Here is a 13558-nt window from a genome sequence, read left to right on the forward strand (position 1 = left end):
CTGTACTAAGTAGTGGGGTAGGTACAAGATCATCATGTCGGACCCAATCCAAGTCCCACATGGCTCTTGGAAAAACCCAACTTTGATTCCTCGGGAAAATGCATCTAATTTGAGACCAAGCTTGGCTCTCCAACTTGTGCCCCTTACCCATAGCACGTCTGCCCTTCCTCACAGTCTTAATCCTTATTTTACAGAGGAGGGAACTGGGGCACAAAGAACTGAAGTGACTTGCCCAAGCTCACATAGCAGACAAGAGGCAGAGTTGGGATTGGAACCCAGGTCCTTCTGACTCCCAGGCCTGTGCTCTATCCATTAGGCCATGCTGAGGAAAGCTTACATAAAGAGTTAAGAGGCAGAAAGCACGACCAAAAACATATTAAAAAGCAAAGGCTACACTATCTTGTCACTATCCTGCTGGATTTGGCATGGGATAACATTATCACTATGCAGCAGATGTATATCAAGGAGAGAAATGTGACTCTGACATTTTCCAGAATCCATTCACTGACAGATTACCTAGCTCCAATCCAACAGACGAAAATTCTTCCGATCAGATGCCGATAAATGAAACAGATGCTCTCCCAGGACAAAAGGCTAGTCTCTGAACTGCAAGGCAGACTGTGAATGTGTATTTTCTACCATGTATGGGTTAGGAAGGAGTTTGCCTCTACTGTGAGGATCTTGCTTTAAACATGGGGGATTTCCTGATGAAGTCTGCACAAAGATTGCAGGCAGGAAGGGCAGACATGCTACGGGTAAGGGGCACAAGTTGGAGAGCCAAGCTTGGTTTCAAATTAGATGCATTTTCCCGAGGAATCAAAGTTGGGTTTTTCCAAGTGCCATTCCCCTAGGGTAGAGTGTCTAGAGACCAAGGGTTCATATAGGAGCGGCTTTAGGGTCAGGGAAGGTTCTGTTTCGGTGCAGATTTATCACTTTGCCACACGCAGGGCCAAAGCAAATTGCCACCCCCTGTGTTTATTCTAAAATTCTAAATAATGACAGAATGGTCTTTATAAAAATATGACTATTGCACTATGATATTACTTTGGAATTTCCCCAGAACAACGCCTCCCCTTCCTTTCAGCAAATTCAGAGGAATTAATATGTTCTGGAAGCTACTAGCTGTTTCTAGTTGACAAAAAGTTGTCTTTATTTTGAAGCAGTCTACAAATGAATGCATGTCAAAGGTTGGAATGTAGGCTTTTGAGATGTTTGACCCATTTAAATGGAAACCCTCTCATGTGACATCATGTCTCTTCCATATGACCTCATGCCCCTCAAAGCAGAGGGAAAAGGGAAGTTGGGGAAGAGAGGCCATATGCCCTAGGTCCCTTGCAGGTTAGGGAGATCTCAGTCAATACCATCAGCCTCCCTGGCTCCAGGCAGTTTGTGGGGATACAGGGACTCCTGTAACTGATGATGATGATGATGATGATATTTTTCAAGCACTTTACTATGTATCAAGCACTGTTCTGAGCAATGGGGTAGATACAAGCTAGTCAGGTTAGATACAGTCCCTGCACCATGTGGGGTTTACATTCTTAATCCCCATTTTACAAATGAGGTAACTGAGGCCCAGAGAAGTGAAGTGACTTGCCCAAGGTAACACAGCAGATAGGTGGAGGAGCCAGGATTAGAACCCAGGTCCTTCGGACTCCCAGGCCTGGGCTCTATCTACTAGGCCATGCCGCTTCTGTGACCCTCCGGTCCTGGTGTCAGGTTCCTGGCCAGGAGGTTTAACTGCCCCCCTGAAGGGGGAAGGATAGTGCTGATAATAATACCTATTATGGTACTTATTAAGCGCTTATTATATGCCAAGCACTGTACTAAGCACTGAAGTAAATCCAAGATATTCAGGTCCCACAGTCCAAGTAGGAGGGAGAACAGCAGTCAGTCAGTCAATCATATTTATTGAGCATTTACTGTGTGCAAAACACTGTACTAAATCCTTGTCAGAGTACAGTAGAAAAATATAACAGACACAGTCCCTGCCCTTCTGAAATTTTGTCTCTTCCAGGAGGACTCCCCACACAACAGTTGATTTTGAATTTACCTGTTTTATTATCTTCAATTCTAATTTTAGCACTTATGTACACATCCCTCATCATGTAATTCATTCCACTGTCTGTCTCTCCTATTATACTGGAAGCTCCTTGAGAGCAGAGATCAAGCCTACTGATTCTACTGCAGCCTTCCAAGAGCTTAATACAGTCCTCTGCACACAATAGGCCTTCAAGAAATAAGACCAGTTGATCATTTACTAATTTACTGGGGTAATTACAAGGTAATCAGATGATGGTAAACAGAAAGATATCTTGAAAGATATCAGTGATGTACAAAACAAGAAATTATAAGGTCAACAGTCCAAGATAACAATGCAAACCAATTACAGTTCTTGGAGGGTTTTCCTAGTAGTAGTAGTTGTAATAGTATAAAGCTTTTTCTGTGCGCAGAGCACTATACTAAATGCTGGGGAAGATATATGGGTGGGAATTAGATAGGGTCCCTCTGCCTCAAGGATGGGGAAGCTCATAATCTAATTGATTAAAATCTAAAGGGGACAGAAATATCAATTCTACAAAAACAAGATCATTCATTCATTCAATAGTATTTATTGAGCGCTTACTATGTGCAGAGCACTGTACTAAGCGCTTGGAATGAACAAGTCGGCAACAGATAGAGACAGTCCCTGCCTTTTGACGGGCTTACAGTCTAATCGGGGAGACGGACAGGCAAGAACAATGGCAATAAAAGCCTCCTAGAAATGCCCTTAAGTACTAAGCAACTGGAAAGATTAAAAGCATGAAGCCTTGGGAGGGATTTTCTGGAGTGAGTGAGTTTGGGTGTGCACTAGTCTAGAAAAGATTTCACGAAAGAGGTGAGTTTGACCAAATGTGTTGAGAATTTATGTGTAATTTTCAGCTCATTAACACTCCCCTGCCTCTCTTGGCATTAATTCTGCTATACAAAAACCTCCTCTCAGAAAACTGTGTTCTAGGGTGCATTTCCCCAGATGAAGGCATTTTGCGTGTCCTTGGCCCACATCCCATTTTGATTTTTTTATTCTGCTCATTCTTTCTAGCTCCATGGGCTTCCTTGTGTTATTTCTCTGCCTTTACTGATGTTGGCAACACCTCCTAATTTAGATTCATCTGTGAATTTCATTAACATGCTGTTTACTCTCTCCCTTTTGAAGATCATTAATGAAGATGCTAAATAAAACCAGGCCCAATCCCGATCCCTGGGGTCTCTCAACCAGACAATTTTGTCACCAGATTTTTCTCCATTTATCATTGTCTCCTAGTTTTTTCACGCCACGTGACCGTGCTCCACTCTAACTCAAACTGAGTTCGAGAGTGAGATTTCATAAGATTTCATTGCAAATGCTTTTCTAAAATTCAAGATTCTCTTCATCTAATGGGTTCCCTTCATCCATTAATCATGTGACTGACAAAAAGGCAATTAAGGCTACTCAGCACATTGTGTTCTTTCTAAGACCGGCCTGTTTGTTGCTCATGATTCCATTACCATTTGAACTTTTAGGTGCATTTTCTCCCTCAGTATCGGTTCCATTCAGCTTACTGGGGTATTGCAGTTGGCCTTAGATTTATGAGTGGAAACCAACATTGAGTCCACCGCCCCTACCACCCCCCCTCAACTATGCCATCTTGAAGATGGATGTCATTTTAGTTGCTCCCTAGCTATCTGTGAATCTGACATAAATTAGCAGCCGTTAGTAATTTCATCCTCCACCTTCCCAGCATGTGTCATATTTAGGATTGGTAGAGACCCTATTGAAGAATCCTGAGGTTTGTCCTCAAGACCACGGATCTCAGGGCCTTCAGCATTAAATCTTTCCTTGATAATAATTTATTTGTGACTTGGTTTCCCTAACCTTGAACTGAGGAGAACTGTATCGACTCTGACACAGGTAATGACGAGGAATTTAAACTGATGAAGTGACTCTAAAGACTGTGGGGAAAGTTACAAAGACTGCACAAATGCTTTTAATGTTTTGTATTCATTTGAAACTAAGGTAGTCATGCTGATATTGCTATAGAAACCTTAACTCTAATTTCAGGAAGAACATGTTAGCCAAAGGCAAAATTCAAAAATGGTGGCAGGCATTTCAAGTAGCAAACGCAACAGCCCCCGTGATGATTCTCTCAATGCCCCCCACCCCCATCACTCCCATCCAGTAGAGTGGATTGGTAATAATTGTGGTTTTTAAGTGTACTTATTGTGTGTCAAGCACTGTACAGTGGGCTGGGGTAAAAACAAGGTAATCAGGTCAGACCCAGTCCCTGCCCCACCATCTAAGCAGGAAGGAGGACAGGAATGTAACCCCCAATTTACAGATGAGGAAACTGAGACACGGAGAAATTGAGTGTCTTGCTCAGGGTCACCCAGCAAGCAAGTGGTGGAGTCCACATTAGAACCCAAGTCCTGTAACTCCCAGGCCTGTGCTCTTTCCACCAGGCCACACTGCTCATTGTTGGCCGCAGCTGTGTAGAGGTACCTTGAGGCCTGAATCCAGGCCTGGACCAGGTGTCTAGGTGGTGTTGAGACTCCTGTGGGTGGCAGGAACCTGGGATGGGGGGAACAGGGGTGGAAAATAGGTGAAGGCTGCTACCAGGGTTCCATCTTCTGCTGTGGCTACTGCTCCTTCCCCACTCTTCTCACCTCTGCCCAGCTGGACAGCAGCAATATGGAAGGGGTGGGAGGAGATGGAAACATGTCTCTTCCTGCCTTTTCCAACTCCTGCTACACCCCCCACCTTCTCTTATGTACTTTATGTACTTTATGAACAAACATTTATTCAACGGCCCATTCAATTATTTATGACTTGCTCCCTAAATATTTCTATGTACCTCCTCCATTTAGGGTGTGATTCTTGTGGGTAGTGAAACTGTCTCTTGCTTGTATTGTACTTTCCAAGCATTTAGTATGTGCTTTGCATGCATTGGGTGCTCAATAAATGCCTCTCCTCCCCCTCCTCCTAATTCATCAAACCCCAAATCAGCTACACAGACTTGGTCCACACCCCTGTCTCTGGACCTTTCCTCCCTATTATAATTTTGAGCTGCAATCAAAAATTAGGAAATTTCAACCCAAAAGGAACCTGTGGTGAGAACCGTGATTATTAGGCCTGAGGTAGGGTAACTCTATTCCCCTCCCGCAATAGAGCAATGATATTAAACAGTTATCAGTTTGCTAATAACTTCTTGGCAGGCCACCAGGCAATCCTATGGTCCTGGGAATACCAGTAGATCATATGCAAAGATTTCCTGCATATTCATCAAGACACCACATGGACAGGGTAAGCGGCTTTAATTGTCTTTCAAGGAGAAGCCCTGCTCCTTCTGACATGGCTCTGTTGATATTATGTTGCCTAGATTGATAGGGAAATGATTTTAAAAGGAAAATATAAAGAGAATTAGTCTTTGTGTCCAGATTTGGCATTTGGCTTTGCAGTTGGGAATTGTATTTTCATCCTCAGTTTTTGGATATCTTATTTATTTTGGGTTAAGCACCCTTTAAATAATGAGGTCTGGACACTGAAACCGTGGGTAGCCTTATTTCTCAAATTACTTTTTTTTGTGATTTTACCACGATGCAAAACTTCTAAATACACTCCATACACAGTAAAAATATTGCTCACCTGGAGTTTGGAAGGTCAGTGACTTCACGCACAAATCACCACTGCATCCCTAGTGTAGGATCCTCTCCCCCCCATGCCCCCCAATCAGCAAGAATATTATTATATCCTGGTCGTGTGGCTGCTACTGTTTTTTTCTCAGGTGGACAATAATCAAAAGCAAACCGGGAACAAACAATGCTACTTCTGTGCTGGGCTATTATTTCCCATGTGAAGCATCGTGGCTCAGTGGAAAGAGCACGGGCTTTGGAGTCATAGGTCATGGGTTCAAATCCCGCCTCGTCCATTTGTCAGCTGTGTGACTTTGGGCAAGTCACTTAACTTCTCGGTGCCTCAGTTACCTCATCTGTAAAATGGGGATTAAGACTGTGAGCCCCACGTGGGACAACCTGATTCCCCTATGTCTACCCCAGCGCTTAGAACAGTGCTTGGCACATAGTAAGCGCTTAACAAATACCAACATTATTATTATTATTATTTCCAACCCTCCCACTCCACCGGAAAGACACAGGAAAAATAAACAGTAACGAGGCCACCAATAACGAAAATTTGAAGGCTGGTTTATGGTCAAGGGACGGGGACTGTGTCCAACCCGATTTGCGTGTATCCACCCCAGCGGTCAGTACAGTGCCTGGCATATAATAAACACTCAACAAATACCATAATAATAATCGTGGGCAGGGAACGTGTCCACCGACGCTGTTATATTGTTATGTTGTCCTCTCCCAAGCGCTTAGTACAATACTCTGCACAGAGTACGCGGTCAATAAATACGATCGATTGATTGAAGAGAGGTGTCCAGTCAAAAATTCCAGCCCTGGACCTAAAATTTTTTAAAAAATCCCGGTTCCTCAGGGAGTGCTGCAGTGAATGTGTAGAGCAGCAGAGAGCGCTCCGAGCCCACCAAAGGCCCCTTTGCGTTGGAGCCCGCGGCTTTAAGATGCAAATCATACTCCGTTCAGCATGACAAATCTGCAAGGTGTCTTTTTTTTTTTCCCCCTTTCTTTTTTTTTTTCTTTTCCGCTTTCCCAGCTCGTCTATTTCATCTCGGGAGCGCAGATGCGCTGCATTGGGGTTGATAAGGAGCCACGCGTCCCTAATAGCAATGAGATTCCTTGCAGCTCCTCGGGGCTGCCGATCAACGCCGTTCGGCAAGGTGTGTGCAGCGGGAGGGGCGCGAACCTGAGCCTGGGGGCTGACTTGATTTCCCTCCTCTAATTAACAGCGCTAAACCTAGTGGACGAGGAGCGGTCCGTACAGAGCCTCGTGAGTCACAGCCACTAAAGTGACTATTGCCACGCCTGAGGGTGGGAGTCCCCTTAATTCTGTGCATCCTTCGCACCCCTATCCTACCCGCCATAGGCGGGCTCCCTCCCCCCGGCACGTGGAAACTTGCGACCCGCGGAAATGCCATTCCACAGTCATTAAAGGTCGAGGTGGAAGAAGCCCCCGGCCACGTGCGGTGCCAGGCTGCCAGCCTCTTCTCCAAGGGGCAGCAAGGTGGGTGGGGTGCAGAGACCTGCCTCCGGAGCGGGGGGCACGGGCTGGAGACCCTCCTCATTCTTGGGGGGGGTGGGCTTAGGGCCCCGGGGAGGGACCGGTCCTTAAACCATCGGATCGGGGGGAGGGTCGCCGCTGCAGGGGGGAGAGAGGAGAATGGGGGTTCAAGGGGACGGGAGGTAGGGGAGGGGGGCTCGGAAGGGTCGAGAGAACAAAGGGCTGGTGGGGATGCCTCGGGGCGGGCTCGGCGCCCCCGTTGCCCCCGGGGGGTGGGGGCCGTGTGCCAGGCTCGCTCCGCCTCCCCGTGCCCCTCGGCAAGCAGGCGGAAGGGGGCTCATCAGCCCCCCGGGGGGGTCGGCCCTTCATTCACCGGTGATTTCCTCGGAAGGAATGCGATTTACTTTCGTGCTTCCCTTGCAGGAGGGGGAATAAGCGGAGCTTCCCCACTGCGGTGCCAGGCCTGGAGCCCGAAAAATAAAATGGATCCCCGGCCGCCGCCGTCGCCGGGACTGCGGTGAAGCCCTCCGGGGCGCAGGACCGGCCCAGCCCTCCCCGCCTCCCGGCTGTCGGCCCCTGCAGCTCGGCCAAGGCTCCCCGCACAGCCAGCTCAGCCCGGCGCCTTCGACTGTCAGCCACCAACGGGCAGCGGCACCAACATTAGCTCCCGGGCAATCAGAGGCTCCTCCCCCAGTCTCGAGCCACATATTTATTTAATTTTTTGGGGGGGAGAGGATTTCTTCATAACTGACTTACAAACCTTGGCGAAGGGAAGAAGTTGCCACTCCACCGCGAAGCCAGGGTAGTGGGGTGGGTGGGGAAGAAGTCTGCCGACAAGGCGAGGCACAGCCCTGCGCTAACGCTCGACAGCTACCTCGGATGTGCGTTGGATTTTTCTCCCCCTCCCTTCCGCAGTTTTATTCCATTTCTGGCGGAAAACTGTACCGCTTGGCCCGGAGAAATACCCATTTGGATGTCGCTGGTGCTGAGAAAATCAGGAATGTCGATGGATGAGGCGGAAGGGAGTCAGAAACGATTTGGAGAACCTCCCCACCTTTGCTGAAAATTGGTGCCGTTGGTTGTGGGGTTAGGGATCTTTTTCCTTTTGAGGAAACGTTTGCATCTAGAGCAGAGGTGACATCGGCATCCGGCGGGAGGACCCTTCTGGGCCGGAAGATTTCTTTTGGATGTAACGTGGAAAACTAGAAATTATTATTTTTTTTGGAGGTAGGGGGTGGGGGAGGAGGAAGAGGGCGAGGCTGCCATGAATTCCGTGGCTGGAAATAAAGAGAGGATCGCGATCACGACCAGAAGCCGAAAATATGGGGTGAGTTCTCACGAACGCAGCGCTGAGGTGCTTTAAATCCATGTGGGCCAAAGGGTTGAAGGCATTCCCTTCCCTCCCTTTTCCCCTTGTAAACCGACATGGGACAAATGATACATGGGTTTAACCTTATTAAGCTGTATGTTAGCGTTCAGAGCTTTCCTCCCTTTGCCTGTTTAGTATACAGCACGGGTAGGGTCTCATCTGTTCCCTCCAGTGCGTGGAAACATGCGTGACGCGCCGGAACGGGTCCCCTCGCAATCTATGCTTCTCGCTGCCTCTCTCCTTCGCGTTATTCCCAGGCTCTATTTTTGCAGACTTTCCCCCTCAACTTTTGCAGGGCCGCCGGCAGTCTTGCCGGTCAGCTGCATTGTGTAATTATTTTATTCTCCCCCCCGCCGTCCCAGCTGTCTCCTATAATGATTTTGCAAGCCCGTCCGGTGTAGCCTTTTGGCAAATACGTGGGATGGGCCGGGAGCATTTCACGTGGAATGAGCGAAGGCAAGGACTTCACGCCTTTCGCCCCGGTGGGTGTGGGGGGAGGGAAGGGGCTGAGAAATGCAGGCTCTCCCCGAAACGGAGCACTTTTCCTTTCCCAAAATATTGGTTAATCGCTTACTATGTGTCAGGTACTGTACTGAGCGCCGGGGTAGGTACCAGCTAACTATTCAGTCGTATTTATTAAGCGCAAGCTGTGCAGAGCACTGTACAAAGCGCTTGGGAAAGTACAACAGATGGGACACAGTCTCTCTTCCATAATGATTGTGGTATCTGTTAAGCGCTCAGTATGTGCCAGGCCCTGTACCAAGCGCTAGGGTGGATCGTTCATTCAGTCGTATTTGTCGAGCGCTGACTGTGTGCAGAGCACTGTAGTAAGCGCTTGGGAAAGTACAACAGATGAGACGCAGTCCCTGCCCCCCAATAATAATTGTGGTATCTGTTAAGCGCTCAGTATGTGCCAGGCCCTGTACCAAGCGCTAGGGTGGATCGTTCATTCGGTCGTGTTTGTCGAGCGCTGTGTGCAGTGCACGGTACCAAGCACTTGGGAAAGTACAACAGATGGGATACACCCCTTGTCCCCCAATAATAATTGTGGTATCTTTTAAGCGCTCTGTATGTGCCAGGCAATGTTCTAAGCACTGGGGGTGGATCATTCATTCGGTCGTTATTTATCGAGCGTTTGCTGTGTGCAGAGCACTGTACTAAGCGCTCGGGAAAGGACCATATAGCAGGAAAGAGGATCAAACCCAGCCCAGATGGAGCCAAGAAAATGGGCTTGGACACAGTCCCCGTTCCAGGAGGGGCCCCCAGTCTTCATCACCGTTTTACGGATGAGGGAACTGAGGCCTAGGAAAGCGAAGGGACTTGCCCAAGGACCCCCCCCCCCAGCCGAGGCGGGATCCGAACCCAGGTCCTCCGGACCCCCAGGCCCGCGGTCGGGCCGGGTTGGTGGGCGAGGGCCAGCCCGGCGCTGTGGTCTTTTTCTTTTCCCCCGGGAAGGGGGAGTGAGTTGGCCACCGAGGCTCTTTCGATCCCGGGCCGCCGCCGCCGCGGGGGCTGCCGAGATTGACAGGGGTGGGGTGAGCATTTGGCAGCGAGTGAGCGGCGGTGCTCGAAGTTGCCAGGGGGCGGGAGGAGGAGGGGAAGATGAAAGGCCGGGCTTCTGATGTGCCGTCCCCGTCCCCTCGTCCCGTGCAGGTGAAGGAAGCGGCCTCCCCGGTGGCGGCGGCGGTGGCGGCGGCCCCGGCCCCCTTCTCCCCGGAGAGCTGGTTCCGCCAGGCCTACGAGGATTCCCGGGGCGGGGGGCGGCGGCCCACCCCCGACGGGGCCGGCTCGGCGCTCGGCTCGTCCGGGACCCCGTCGCCCGGCTCCGGCACCTCGTCCCCGACCTCCTTCCCCGGGTCGCCGGGCCCCGCGTCGCCGGGCATCGGCACCAGCTCCCCGGGCTCGCTGGGCGGGTCCCCCGGCTTCGGCACCGGCTCCCCGGGCTCCGGCAGCGGCTCCGGCTCCGGCTCCGGCAGCGGCAGCGGCAGCGGCGGCGGCTCCTCCCCGGGCTCCGACCGCGGCGTCTGGTGCGACAACTGCAACGCGCGACTCGTGGAGCTCAAGAGGCAGGCGCTCAAACTGCTCCTCCCAGGGACCTTCTCCGGAAAGGTAAGGCCCCCACCCACCCATCCACGCCCCTATCCACCCACCTGTCCGTGCCCCCATGCCCCCCATGCCCCCATGCCCCCCATGCCCCCCGTCCCCCCGTCCGTCCGTCCGTCCATCCATCCATCCATCCATCCATCCATCCATCCACCCACCCACCCATCCATTAAATAGTATTTATTGAGCGCTTACTATGTGCAGAGCACTGTACTAAGCGCTTGGAATGTACAATTCGGCTACAGAGACAATCCCTGCCCAGTGACCCACTCACAGTCCAAACGATGCACCCACCCATCCATCCAGCCACCCGCAGGGCCCTGGCAGCTCAATGACCTGAGGCAGCGGTCCCTCCATGGGCCCCAACCTCAGGCAGGGAGAGGGGGCGGACACTCCCCATGGCACAGCACCCTTCCAAAGGCAGTTGATATTTATTTACTCAGTCAAATTTATTGAGCGCTTACTGTGTTTCGAGCACTGTATGAAGCTCTTGGGAAAGGACAGTACAGCAGTAAGGGGAGACAGATCCTTCCCACAGCAAGCTCACAGTCTAGATGGGGGAGATGGATAGCAATACAAGATAGTCCTCAAAATAAACGAAAGATATATACTTATGTGTTGTAGTGCAGGGAGGGGGGGAAGAGCAAAGGGAACAAATCAGGGTGATGTGGAAGGGAGAGGGAGATGGCATCTGTGTGCTGGGTATGGTTCTGGGTGCTGGGGTAGATGCATGCTAATCAGGTTGAACCAGGCCCTGTCCCACATGGGGCTCACAGTCTTAATCCCCATTTTCCAAATGAGGGAACTGAGGCACAGTGAAGTGACTTGCCCAAGAGCACACAGCAAACAACTGGCAGCTCTGGATTCGAACCTAGATCCTTCTGACTACCAGGCCTGGGCTCCATTTGTTTGCATAACCCTGTCCTTGTGGGGTACCTCTCCAGGCCTCCCCAATGTTGCTCTTACATACAGGTGTTGGCATCATTTAAAAAAAAAATTAGAGTATTTGTCAAGTGCTTACTGGGTGCCAGGCACTGTACTAGGCACTGGGGTCGATACAAGCTAATCAGTCCATGTCCCACATGGGGTTCACAGTCTTAATTCCCATTTTACAGATAAGGGAACTGAGGCCCAGAGAAGTGAAGTGACTTGCCCAAGGTCGCACAGCAGACAAGTGCCAGGGCTGGTTTGCGGATGTTTGATGTGGATGTGGGAAGAGGAGAATACACTTTCAGAAGCACTTCAGAACTTCTTCACCTACTTAAGTTAATGGTCCCCTGTTCCTCTAGACTGTAAACTCATTGTGGACAGGGAATGTGTCTGCTGTATTGTTGTTTTCCCAAGCACTTAATACAGTGCTCTGCACATAATACATGCTCAACAAATACTGTTGACTATTTAGACAGACTTCTCTTTCTCTTTCCTCTCCTTTCTCTCTCCCACCTCTCCTCTTTTTTTTCTTAAATGGTATTTAAGTGCTCACTATGTGGCAGGCACTGTAGTAAGCTCTGGGAGAGAGGCTTTATCAGGTTGGACCCAATCCATTGAAATCCTCACTTGCACAATGCTAGCAAGCTGGCACACAATCTTGGATGCTGAACCGACCAGTGTTGTTTGTTTAACTTTATTATGTTGCCCCCGAAGATTCAGCAATAAAAGAAGGCTACTAGCTCTTCTCCTGATTGAGTGCTCACAGAACTGGTAGCACTGGACTCCTCCATAGTAACCATGATAGTGTTGTGTTGTGAATGGGATCTGAGCTCCTAGAATGTAGCACAGTGCAACTGTGTTTGCATTGTTGATCCTAAATTCTATCAAATGATAATATTTACTCTTCCACTTCAAAGAGTTTTCATCAGTGGTTAGGGCAGAAGGTTATCACGGAAAAGGACTGATTGTGGTGGAGGTGTTCCAGTTTGGTTTATTCAATTGGATATCATAATTTCGAATCAATGGGACATTTGAATGGAAGCAGTTGTGTTCCTGACTGGTAGAGATCAGGAGCGACCAAAATTGGTTGCCTCGTGTCCGCTATCAACTTTCAGGCAACATTGTGCCTGTTGAACTCACCATCAACAGAAGCCACCACCCTCAAAGTTGGCAAAATCCTTACTTAGGCTTACTTGAAAATTAGCTTCTTGTAATAGACTTCTCTAGATTGCAAGTTCATTGTGGGCAGGAACTTGTCTACCCACTCTGTTGAATTGCACTCTCCTAAGCACTTAGTACAGTGCTCTGCACACAGTAAGGTCTCAAATACTGTTGAGGAATTCACTGATTGTAGGACTTATCTTTCGGGTGAGCAGACCTTTGTTTAAAGTTCTCGAACTTTTGGATTGGTATATTTTAATGAAAGGGGAGAGAATTTCTTCTGAATCCCTTTGATTAAAATTGGTCTAAAGCTAAGACTACCTCTTTTAAGGTAGGCAGAAGTAGATTCCATCCTAATATTAAGTTCTCTACCATAAGGTCATCTGATGGACGGTTGTTTGACTTTGGCAACAATATCTTTTAGAACATTCTAAAGGATCCTTTTATGGAGAGGGCCCTGTATACAGGCAGTATGACTCTTTTTTGAGTTCCCATAGGTAGTAAATCAATATATTTTCATAAAACATAAAATCCTCCAAACTCCAGAAGGAACCAATTGTGAAACTTAAAATGCACCCATCATGTTTTATGATTTCAGCTGACTTACAGGATTTTGGTTATTCTTAAAGGAGCTTGGAAATTTCATTAGCAATACTGCTTGTCAGCTAAATTTGCCCATTTTTATTTGCATCAAAATGCAAGTAATGATGAAAACATTTATTGTGAAATTAGTGTTCCAGGAGCCCCATTATATTAGCAGATGTACATCAACTTGTTAAAGTATGTATCCTTTGGCTGTGATTTCTCAGTGCTTGGTGTACAATCCTGTCTTGGGGAAG

The 13558-nt window shown here is 48.9% G+C and overlaps 1 protein-coding gene across 1 annotated transcript; it reads left to right on the forward strand.

The window, feature by feature from the left end:
• The first annotated feature begins 6721 nt into the window (after window positions 1-6721).
• On the forward strand, window positions 6722-13346 carry LOC114805736 (kinesin-like protein KIF26B). The gene is made up of 4 exons (XM_029047642.2): window positions 6722-7159; window positions 7580-8483; window positions 10179-10497; window positions 13318-13346. The coding sequence occupies exons 2-4, from the start codon at window positions 8421-8423 to the stop codon at window positions 13344-13346; spliced, it is 411 nt and encodes a 136-aa protein (XP_028903475.1). The 5' UTR covers window positions 6722-7159; window positions 7580-8420.
• The last annotated feature ends 212 nt before the right edge of the window (window positions 13347-13558 follow it).

This window comes from Ornithorhynchus anatinus, chromosome 19, assembly GCF_004115215.2.
Source record: "Ornithorhynchus anatinus isolate Pmale09 chromosome 19, mOrnAna1.pri.v4, whole genome shotgun sequence".
In the NCBI taxonomy this organism is placed as follows: Eukaryota; Metazoa; Chordata; class Mammalia; order Monotremata; family Ornithorhynchidae; genus Ornithorhynchus; species Ornithorhynchus anatinus.